Source organism: Pinus tabuliformis, chromosome 8 (genome assembly GCF_031772625.1).
Source record: "Pinus tabuliformis cultivar Carrire ecotype Pingquan chromosome 8, CPIR1, whole genome shotgun sequence".
In the NCBI taxonomy this organism is placed as follows: domain Eukaryota; kingdom Viridiplantae; phylum Streptophyta; class Pinopsida; order Pinales; family Pinaceae; genus Pinus; species Pinus tabuliformis.
In genome coordinates this window covers 997,878,043-997,889,977 of record NC_142294.1, presented here as the reverse complement: position 1 = coordinate 997,889,977, position 11,935 = coordinate 997,878,043, and the positions used below count along the sequence as shown (strand labels likewise).

Genomic DNA, 11,935 nt, shown 5'->3' with positions numbered 1-11,935 from the left:
CAACTAACATTTAAATTTGAATTTGGAATTGGAAACTTAATAAAAGTCCGGTCCCCAACTTAGGACCAAGTTGAGCCATACAATTAATAAACTAAATGATTTTACGAGAGGTGTACAAATATTAGAAATAACACTAGTCATGGCAATGTCAATACCATAGAATCTAAGATGAAAGCAATAGAATTTAATCACTAGATGTTTATGTCTCAACACCATGGAACCTAAGATGGAGAAATGGACAACTAACCTTCCTTAACCCTTTTTTTCTTCGTGTGTTTCATAATGAAGAGTGCGAGTGAGGTGAGGGTCCTACTATTCCTTTATGGAAAAGTTAAGCTCAGGTTATTTTTATTGGGAATAATAATAAATAATGTTTGCCATGGGCACATAGAGTAGAAGGCCGTGGCGGTGGGTGTGGGGTCAAGGGTGGGAAAGGAAATGAAATTCAAAGTAACATGAAAAATGAGTGAAGCGAAAATCAAAGTTATATTAAAAATGCGTGAAACAGAAGATGATGGCAATGGTCATGAATGATGAGGAGGGGAGGGGTGGCATGGTGAACGCATGGAATCATGATGAAAATGTCATGAAGTGCGTGCCTCTTTTCAAAAGTGGACGGCCTCCCTTTATTTCTCCTCCCTCTTTTACCACTGTAGTGTACTAGTGGTTGGGTCTGCATCCTTTCCTTTCCTTTTCCTCTTAAACAAGGCCAACCTACTTGTGTTCACCGTAATCATCAAATCAATGAATAGAACAACCATTACTGACTGAAGCTCTGAAAATTGAACAGGGGCAACGCATTTCAACGCCACATGCGTACAAACTTCCGTTTTTAAATTTGGAGTATTGAGAGCATTGGGCACCGTCGCACGGCGGATATATTCAAAATAGTCCTGTTTCCCTCCCCCTCCGCCTCCCCCTCCCCTACTGTAATTGCAATTGTAGCGAAACAAAGGAAGAATAGAATGCAGCTTTTCTGAGTGGCCCGTGGAAATACCAGAGGGTAGTAGTTATTAATCTAGAGGAAAGACGCAATTTTATAGATGGAATTGAGGTGGTCACCAGCTAGCTGCTCAGAAGATGCTGGAGCTTTTGGAGGAGTTTCAAGGTTTATCTCCTTGATCGTGATCGTGGAAGGGACATTTTAGTGATGAGCTCCGTACCGTTTTGTAGGACACCTGCCCGTGCTAAGGAAAAGCGAAGCTTTTGAGAAGGACTGGTCTTTGGGAGGGAGAGAAGGAAAAGTGCAGCCTTACCTTGTGTAGAGTCCTTGTTTTGAGGAATAATACCATACAGTTTCCGAAGAGAGGTTGAGGTCTAGCAGCAGGCGATGCAGAGGGTCGCCGTTCACTCGGTTGGCGCAGATGTGAACTTTGTGTCCAACCGCTTCCCAATTTACAAGTACAAGAAGAAGAAAGATGGCGAGGGTGAGGGCGAGGACGAGGACGAGGGCGCGGAGGAAGGGTTGGAGTTGCCGTCAAAGAGGGAAATGGTGGCGCGGGAGGCTGCACAGCTTTTAGAACAACAGAAACGGCTCTCCGTGCGGGATCTCGCCAGCAAGTTTGAGAAAGGGTTGGCCGCTGCAACAAAATTATCAGATGAAGTAAGTTGCACGTTAAGTTGCTAACCTAAAGGCCACTTGCACAGACCTATTTCTCCAAGTTAATGTTTCTAAATAAACTAAATTGGAGCAACAGGCGTCTTAAAATTATAGTAGATCACCAGCTACGCTAACAAACTTGGAAAATGTACACACCTTATTTAATTTAGGGCTGGCACTGTCGTATACTCATACTTTAGAGGAAATTAGAATACGGATGGGACTAAAACTCCAGAGGCAAACTAAGATATCGGGAGTCAAATTAAATTGGATTAGAGTTCCTAAAATCCCTGACGAGGCACTCTAACATAGCATCAAAACGTGAAGGATTTACTTTTAGACAAACTTTAGCTGACTTAATCTAATGATAAATACATAACGATACAATGCACTGTGAAAATAGGCTGGATATTTATACAGATCACAGAACATATAGATCAGTGCAAGACGGCCCAAGGCTTGCATAATTTTTTTTGAGGAAACGAGTTTTGGTCCTAACACAATAGATTTTGCTCGAAAATCATTGTCCTTCGACCTTAAGAGATTTTACCGAAGATAATTTTAAGATTTATTTTATTTAATTGCATATGTAAAAGGGGTCTTCTTTTGACTTATCTCAGGAGAGTTCGTTGACAAAAACCCGAGCAAAAGAGTTTGTAACACAGATAAATTTTGCTTTTATTTATTTGATTTGCTTCCTTTTATCCCAATGTGGCAGGTTCCTTCTTCCCCAACTTAAATTCTTATCTAAAAGGCAACTGTATTTGGCCATAATTTTGTTTCTCCCAATACGTTTAGTTTAATTGAGGTGAAACTCTAGTTCTGAGTTGAGTTCCTTTGCTTTAGCTGAGTTGAGTTCCTTTGCTTTAGCTGAGTTTGGTTTTCAGAAGACATTCCTCATCCTCACCACAGCAGAAAAGTTGTCAATAAGTTCACCTCATTTCACAAATAGTCCGTAGGCAGAATATCCCCCATAAGATTTGAGCCCTTGCTTAACTCTAAGGTATGCTTTGTCCTTTCTGTGTGCATTTTGGTTTGGGAACCTTGGGGTTCAAAACTTCAAAGCATGTGAGTCTGATCAACAATGTTAGATGAATCAGATGCAACACACTTGTATGCAATTTAATGTTTTTATTTGAATTTGTATAGAGTTGTTTCATTTCAACTGCAAATTAAGAGAATGCTCTTCGGGGTCTCAGGCAAGGTTCAGGGATACAGCTGCATTGGACAGGCAAGTGCTTTTAAAGAAGCTTCGAGATGTCCTAGAGGCTTTGAGAGGGCGTGTGGCAGGTCGTAACAAAGATGATGCTGAAGAAGCTATCACCATGGTTTGTTTCATTGCCATCTAGTTTCTTCTTTTCTTTGTCTTTTGGTAGATTTTTTAGTGTCTTTAATTTCTCTTTAATGGCTCTCTGGAAGGCAAAACTCATTTTTTAAAAATTGATCTTGTTATCAGGAAAGTAATGTTGCACATAGAAAGATATTAGATTAAAAATTGTTTTCTGGTTTTACAGTAATCACTTAAAACAACACCAAGAATGATATAATATAATCAGTTCAGCACCAAATGAAGCAAAAAACATGGGATATGCTATTCAGAGGTGATGCCATTTTTGTATTAGTTTTGCATTGTGGACAACTATTAAGTCCTCATGTTTTTCTCAGTTGTTTTCCTCGTGTGATAGGTTCGTTCACTATTTGACAGCTGAAGCCTGAAACTGTTATTTAGGCCCTGCATAAAACTTAAAAGCTTAAGTATCTTACCGTTTTCATTCAATCTCCATGTGTTCATGAAGCACGTTACATAACTTGTCACCATGTCTGCTATAAAATGCAAATGCGATACATGCGATTTCATTATTCCTTTTTTTAATGGACAGTAATGTAATGTGTTTTTGTTTAACATTAATGGTTACTGAACAACCCAAATGACCTGTTTATTCAACACCAAGGAATTTATAATTGTTAATTTTAGATAACAATGGTATGTTCTATGTATGCTTGAGAGAAATTTACTTCAATTTTCTTATTAGCCCAATATCAATTTCCAGATTAGCAATCACATTAGCATGATAGTAAAATGCAGATAGAACATAAACAATAACGGTAGAAGACAAGCCAAGACAAGAGGACACAAGATATGGTGCCAGCCAGGGACAAACCCCAATGTGGGGAAAACCTTTCATCAATTCTTCTTATTGTTCTTCGAAAGTTCAGCAGAGAGAAGAGAGAAAGAGTACAATATGTAATATTCACATTTTGTGTCTTCTTGTCTCTTTGATCTTAATAGTTTTGGCAGCTGTTTGATGATAAGAACATAATAATAATAAAGCTAATCAAGTTAAGTAAAAGAACATCACAAGCAGTTATCAAAGTAAGAGTAATCATCTATTCTAGCTGCCCCTAGATTTCTCAACATTGAGACATTATTTGAAACTCCTTTGTCTTTTTTTGTGCTACAACCACTATGAGTTCCAGCTCTAAGGGTAATTAACACTCCGAACAACAAAATTTACCACTAATGCATTCCAACTCTGAGATAGAAACAGAAAAACTTTGCTACAGAACCGTCAATACACTTCACTCACATGTCACTGATCATACCAAGGCCACCACAGAACCAATGAAAGAGGGAATTAGCATTTGTGAGTAAGTTAGCTGATGTCTTAAGTTGCAAGGAATTGCTGGGAATGCTTCCAAACAATATAAAAAACGAATCACAGTGTGGCTGTGTGTAAAAACGGATTTGTGGTTTTTGTTTAAACAAAAATGAGTTGTTGGGAGTTCAAAAATGGATTTGGTGCCTGTGTAGGTAATAGCAGTGCACCACTTCTTTGGGGGACGAAATGGTAGTGAAAGGAGCTCTCCTAGACACAGGAATTTTTACCTGAATGCTACCAAAACCCAGACAATGCAATGGCATGATTTTGGCACATGAATCTATTAAATACATTTAACTAAAAACATACAGCAGAATACAACCACAATGGACAACAATTTACCCTGGGAATCCAACTTGGGAAAACTAGCTTGGAATGGCGATGCTCAGTCTTTATTAATCAACAAATATCAGAGGTCTTTATAGAGTATTTGGCTGTCTCCCAGCCTTCAGCAATTTGATTACAGGAATAAAACCAATGCCTCATGAATCTTGGTAGAGGAGCCCCTTTCCAGTTTGTTGTGTAAGAGGATGGGAAATACTGGGATCTGCCAGTGTAGCTGGAAGGCCAAGTGTCCCGCCTTTTCATTTTCCCCTTTGTCTCTCACTAGCAGCATTTCCCTGTTGTCTCTCACTAGTGACATTCCCTTCTAGGTTCCCATTTGTATTTCATTTTCTTAATTATTTGGCTCTTACATTGGTAGCTTAAAGTTCCGTGTACAAGTGGGTAGTTGAATAAGTCAACGTGTGGCCAGCATACTAACAATTGTAGCCTTCTACTTCATCCACTTCCATAGCTTTGAATTACTCTTCTACAGCCTCTTTCTCTGTAGAAATATCGTTAAATCTTCTCCCATAGCCTCTCTAGTAGCTACTGCAGCTTCTTCAATGGCTTCTGTAGCCTCGCCAACAGCTTCTGTTGTCTCCTCAACAGTTTTCATAGCCTCTTCTTTTCGTAATTATTTTGCTTAACTTTGAGTCATACACCATTCGTGTTTGTTTCAGATCCATTTTGGATCACACCTCTCCATTGGTAGACTTTGGGCCTGCAAAAGCTGGACCATTGAGGATTTTGAAGTGCATGGCCTCCATTTTCTTCTCCACGTCGACCATTCCATCACTAAAGAAGGTTGCTTGTTGCTTGCTTGTCTGCCCCTGTTTTGTTGCTAAAGGAGTTATCCTTTCTGCCCCTCTATGTGCTTTGACGAAGTATGCCTTGCCTCTTTTGGCCATGTGATATTTGTTTTCTCTCCTATAGAAAGTAGTATCCCCATCACACAGGCATGGATTGCCGAATATGATAATATCACTTCACAGCCATCTAATGGTACGACTTCACATTCTACTTCATCAAAATAGCTAGCATTAATGGCAGACTTGATTCTATATCCCTGAGTGATTCCCACAACAGATTTCCTGCGACCATGCTAGTGAACTTGGTTGCACTTGAGCATAAGTTCCTATACCGAGCTCATCATTAATGTTTCAGAAATCAAATTACATTGCGGACCACTGTCAAATAGAGCATTTGCCTTCCAGTTCTTCATTAGAACTTTGATTTGGAATAGTGCATGTCTATCTCTACTTGCCTTTGGATGCTGCAATGTGGCGCAAACTGCAAACTGTGGCTTCATCCCGATCGGAGGTGTTTCTTGTCGAACTTTTAACAGCAGACCTTATTTATTTTATGCACAATTTGTTATACTTAGAAAATAATTTTAATCCAAATTAAAACATGAAACTGTGCAAATAATACGCTAGTATTCTCAAATTTTGAACAATAAATTTGCAGCAGAAAAATAAATAGGAAATAACCACAAGACGGCAAGAATTCAGTCCAATAAATGTAGAAAATCCACGAAATTCTGATCTGCTAATGTGAACAATCTGAAAGACACTTTCTTTTCATACAAACACAGAATTTCTCTACGAAAATTTGCAGCGGAATAGGAACAGAAATAAACACAATCACACAATAAAAACACACTGTTTTTCTCGGGATCCCAATTGGGAAAACCCTCTGCTTGATGAGAATTTTATTGATAGCAAAAACTGAGCAATTGATCTCTTACAAAATACAGCTGTTTCAATCTGAAAGACACTTATCTTTCCTTCTTGATCTAAGCTTGAAACCTTTGCAAGACTGCTGGTCTCTGCTGCCCTCTACCAATCTGTGCACAAGCTTCTGTTGCACATTCTCTCTCACAAGCTCACACACACAGACCTGTGCAACCTGCTCACAAACCCGTGAGCTCTATTATCTTGTCTCACCAACTTGTGCTCACAAGATAATGAATAAATTGTGCCTTCATTCCTTCCTTATAGCAATTCGGATGGCTAAAATTAATGAATTTTCTAATTAAGGAATGATTTTGTGATTGAGTGAGTTAGCATGAGTTAACTGCTCATGCAACTCGTCCTCTTTCAAGTCAACCACTTGAAACTCAACCACTTGTGTTTTTCCTCAATTAACTCACACTATAAAATCAAGAACTCGACTTTCAATTTCAACACATCATTTAATTGCAACCTAGCTCATCCTAATTTTTAGGGGCACTCCTAAATTTTAGGAACTCAAGCATGCACAAGAAGGAACTCGAGTTTGACTTCTTGACTTAAGGCTCAAATCAAGGAATCAACTATTTTCAACAATAAATCTAACTTCACTTTATGTTGAAATCTGGAAAATTTAGGGCTTAGACCCACCACAAAGAAATTACATAGAAAAATGCAACAATATTGGAACCTAGAACAGGCCCTAGGATTTTCGGCCTAAGGAAGAATTTGGCCCCTGAAATCGATTGCTAGAAGATGACATGGTCTTGGCAAATCTCGACCTCTACCTGTACTAAATTTGGCCTCCCTGTATGGCTGCCCTCAAGAAGAATTTCGGCCCCACTTTATTTCGGTTTCGGCCTCTCCTTTCCTCCATGCGGCTTGCTGGAATTCTCGGCCTTCTTTCTCAAATTTAGGCTGCACAAATTTCAGCCCCCCTCTCTCGTCTAAGTCTTGGTCCCTTTTTCTTCTCCAAGTCTCAGCCCCCTTCAGGATTCTTAACCCCCTCACAATTCTCCTTTCAAAAACCAGCTTTACACTTTTCCTCTTTCTCCTTAGTCACTCAAGTCTCTCACTCATGAGAAAATCACTTTCTCAAAATGCAATTCTGTGCCTTCATCCTCTCCCTTATGTTCTCTATAATAATTTCAATTAGAACAAAATCCCTAACCTTAATCTCCAAAGTGATAGATGGCTAGGATTAAATCCTAACCCTCTTTGATCAATGGCTAGGATTAAATCCTAACCCTCTTTGATCAATGGCTTGAGATTAGATCCAAGTCACTTAAGTTATTAAATATTTATCCTTAGAAATTTGCTCAATTAGCCAGTATTAATTAATTAGTTAAACTCATGAATAAATCATATTAGTTGCTCCTCTCGCACAACCACCTAAAAAGGACGACTTCCCCTGTATGCTAGACACAAGTCCATGCAAAGGACCTTTTGAAGACATAAAACTAACACTCCCTTCTAGCAAGGAAGAGATTCTCCATCACCCGCATCTTGTCCTTGTAGAACTCAGATTTCACCTTCACTAGAGGCTTGGTGAAAATATCTGCTACCTGTTGATCTGTTGTTAATTTTAGTTAACAATGGTATGTTCTATGCTTAGCACAATTACTTCAATGTCCTTTTAGCAGCTCAATGACAATTTCCAATTTAGTTTCCAATAACAATCACATTAACCATAAATCACATTGACGGTAATTGTAGATAGAATTTGAACAATAAAATGCAGAAGACAAGCCAAGATAAGAGAACACCAGATTTGGCGAATGCCAGGGAAAAACCCCAAGATGGGGAAAACCCTTTGATCAATTCTTCTTATTATTATATCAAATGTCCAGCAGAGAGAGAGTACAATAAAGTCAAAATTGACTTGCCAAATGATGATCAAAGAACCTTGTTAAATCCGAAATTTTCTTGTAGCAACCAACAACCCTAACCAAAAAGTCAACGTTGGGTAAAGCAGCAACAAACCGTCCACAATGCAGCTCGGTCATACCCAATCAAACTAGACCTTCTTAGGTGGTCAAAGTCAGCCCAACATAGTCATTAAAACAACGTTCAAACTTGGTCAAAGTTCGCACTTCAACCATGCGGTCAACTCAGTGAACATGCCCAGAAAACCCCGGTTTCTATGCCAATTAATGTGGCCCTCCAAAACAGAAATTATGGCATGAAAACCACAATCAAAGGAGGTCAAAATAGCCCTAGTCAACGCTGGTCAAAGCCCTGCAATAGATCCTGTAATTTGTCCTCTTTTAGCCACACGTGAGAGAAGAAGAGCTACCTAATAAGCTGTACGAACCAATCAGATGAGGAGAGAGAAGAAGAAGATGAGTCGATGAGGTGCCAAATGAGGTTGGAGGTCTCTTTTATTTATACAAGTCGTTGGGGGATCAAGAGACATGTCCATTGGGCTTCATGGGCCTACATGATATTGTGGCTGACTTTGACAATTTGCCCATGTGTGTGCTTGACCTCAAAAACATATTTCCCCTTGTCCAATTTGATGATCCTTAGGTCGATTTTGGTCCTCTCGAAAAGAGGAATTCAATGATGGAGTTGTACTCCTCCACCATGGCATCTCTCCAAACCTATTGGTTTGTGGCCTCCTCAAGAGTAGAAGGCTTAGGCGCATATGTTGCTCATCAAAGGCATGTAATTGGAAAATCTCCTTGGTGGTCTACTCTCCCTAAAAGTGTTGTTGGAGCTTCCACATGCTCCTCAACATCTCTCAATGTCTGCTCGACCCATCGACCTCCTCTTGACAAAGCTCAAAGGAATTTCTCGATCCTCCTCTTGATCAAAAGATTGTGCCCTTGTTGCTGTTGCCACTGTGTCATGTCCCCAATTAAAATTTTTGTTAAGGAAATTCCCAATTTTGCAATTTTGGAGAAATAAGTTGTGGAGATAATAACTAGCTTTTTGGAGAAAAATAATAAGGTTGGAACTTAGGAAAGAAAAGAAAATTAAAGTAAAAATAAGTTGTGGGGGTCACAAAAGGGGAAATTGAACCCCCTAGGAGAAAATCAAATCACATGAAGAAGGAAAAACAAGGGGGTCGAATTAGTGGAGCCCACAAGGAAGGTTGAGCAACAATTATGAAAGGAAGGTTGGAGCTTCATTTTGATCATTCTATCTTGGCATTTCATTTATGATTTTGGAGGGTTTGCTTGCGCAGCTAAGCCAAGTCAACTGGTGCTGCTTAGCACAGGGATTTCCAAGTGGAAAGCCCAAATCTCTTTCGGTGAACCAAGAGTGTCACGCTATTTGGAGCTTATTTGAGATTTCTTTTTTGAATTTTGTGAGTCATTTCATCTCTGCAACAGGTGGTATGGATTCTTTTAGGAGGACGTAGTAGTAGAAATAGAGTTGCTTGGAGGTGGAGATTGCCGGGGAGATTTGCTTCAATGATTTGCAGGAATTTTGCTTGGCGAGTTTCCTTTAGAACTTTCGAGGCTGGAAGTGACTGCATTTGTGAGGGCCAAAATTTTCTCTCTACGGCCTATGCAGGGGTTTAACTAGGCCGTTTTGCTGCAGCAGTTGCTGCAACCTTTGTGTCGGAAAATAGCTAGGATTTCACTCTATCATTTTAGCGCTATTTTCCAGTGGTTTCTCAGTTATTTTGGTAGAGTATTTTGGGTGTAGCAACTGTAGATTTTTTGGTGGGACGCAAAGCTGGGCAGTGGGTGATTCACTTAATTTTGGGTATTACGGGGGGTTGGAATTAGTCCAAAAGCATTCTGGGTTTTGTTGGTCCAGGGTTGGAGAGCATTGTCCTATTTTCTCATAATTTTTGGAGCAGATTTGAGACCTCAAATATTAGTTTGCCTCCAGCAGCATCAACAGTAAATTTTTGGGCAGAGTGTACAACTAGTGAGCCTATTTCAGTGTGGAGTTTTCTTCATTCTCACTCGGGTTTTGCATGCTTGCTTTAGCAAGTCCAGGTGCATTCATTCCACTACATTTTGTACTCAGATTCTTATTGGATATTCAATAAAATGGCTCAACTCAATTGTTTATGCTCAATGGTGTTCTAAATTGGTCGTTTTGTGGAGTTTTCAGATTGCATGTCTATTTGTTGCTGTAGCTAGTTCATGTTTTGATATGTCATTGTATTTCTTTAGATAGAAAATTACAGTGGTATCAAAGCATGTTCTTTGCCAGCTGTGGGCTCGAGAGCATGTCATGACAGGGCCATTTGGTGGAGCTGTTTATCGTCCTAAAGGTAGAGGAAGGGGCCGTGGTAGAGAAGACGAACTTGGGTATTTTTCTAATACAAAGTTCGAGAACATTAGAGACTACATGGGGGACAATGGTGATGAGCAGCCTAGGCAGGGTGGGCGTGACCCACTATTGGAGGAGTTGGCAAGATCCAACTAGCAAATGATAGAGATGGTGAGGCAGATGATGGCACTGCAAATGTAGAATATGCAGGGAGGACCTCAAGGCAGTGGAGTAGGAAAAATGAAGGAGAAGGAGGTTCAGGAATATGAGAAGGGAGCCATATACCTCCATGCAGAAACCCCACGTATGGTCAAACTCCTAAGCCTACTATGCCTCGCTTCACAGAGGAACCAAAGCAAGATAGAGGGGTTGATGCACTCACCGAATTGATCAAATTATTCACAGATGGCGTTTATGAGTATGAAGCATTAGATCCTAGAGTCAGGAGGAATCAGGATACTTACTTTTGCAGACTATTGCCATTTGAAGGAGAAGTATAGGCCCCGAGTAGGGACTTCCACCAGAGGATGATAACATAATCAAAAGCTAGCAGGGAAGGTGACCTTGCTTGGGTTCGATGGGTCAGCCAGGAGTTCTGCGATGTCATGGGTTCAGAAACTAGACACTTACCTTATTCTGAGTCCTATGCGGGACACATATGCCATTAGGTTTTTAGATTTCTACATTGCATTTGGAGGGTGATGCACAAGAGTGGTGGTATCATGGATTAGTTATACTTGGGCATGCGTCCATCACATCCTTTAGTGAGTTTACTCGTAGGCTGGTGGAGAGATTTGATAGGAAGGATCTAGAGTTGCACTTCAGGGAGCTGGCTAACTTGAAGCAGACAGGTAACACAAAGGCTTACATAACAGAGTTTCAAAGGCTAGCAGTGATGGTCTCAGATATTTCAGAGATGAGGTTGATCACGCTGGTTATTGAGGGTTTGGCCGAGCCACTATGAGGTTGGGTTCGAGCTTATAGGCCAGTATCATTGCAGGATGCCATTAGTTGAGCACGAGACATGTTGGATGGTGTTCTGAAGACGAGGGATCCAACACTTACTAGACTTCCTTTCCCTAAGAAGGGAAAAGACACTAGGCCTCCTCAGAAGGAGTGGACATGGAAAGGGTAGTTGGACGATGAGAGCAGGAGGGACCTCCGGAGGACGAAATTATGATTTACTTATCAGGAGCCATGGGCACTTGGGCATCGGTGCACCAAGGGTAAGGCCCACTACATAGAGGTATTTTCAGACATTGAGCTGGAGGAGGAGGAGGATGCAGATCAGGAGGTAGAGATAGGAGAGGGTGGACCTTAGAGCTTAAGAGGAGGTGGCCCACCGTCCTCGCCTAGTGGAGGAGCTTTCTTACCTACTGGAGGAG

At 40.4% G+C, this 11,935-nt stretch overlaps 1 protein-coding gene across 1 annotated transcript in view; it reads left to right on the top strand.

Moving 5' to 3' along the window:
- The first annotated feature begins 524 nt into the window (after positions 1 to 524).
- Positions 525 to 11,935, top strand: part of SCAB1 (plectin-like protein) — a 305,903-nt gene continuing 294,492 nt past the window's right edge. Inside the window, exons 1-2 of the mRNA XM_089369662.1 lie at positions 525 to 1,603; positions 2,800 to 2,928. Of these exons, the coding sequence (XP_089225788.1) occupies positions 1,331 to 1,603; positions 2,800 to 2,928 (402 nt within the window). The 5' untranslated portion in view covers positions 525 to 1,330. The remainder of the gene's footprint in view (positions 1,604 to 2,799; positions 2,929 to 11,935) is intronic.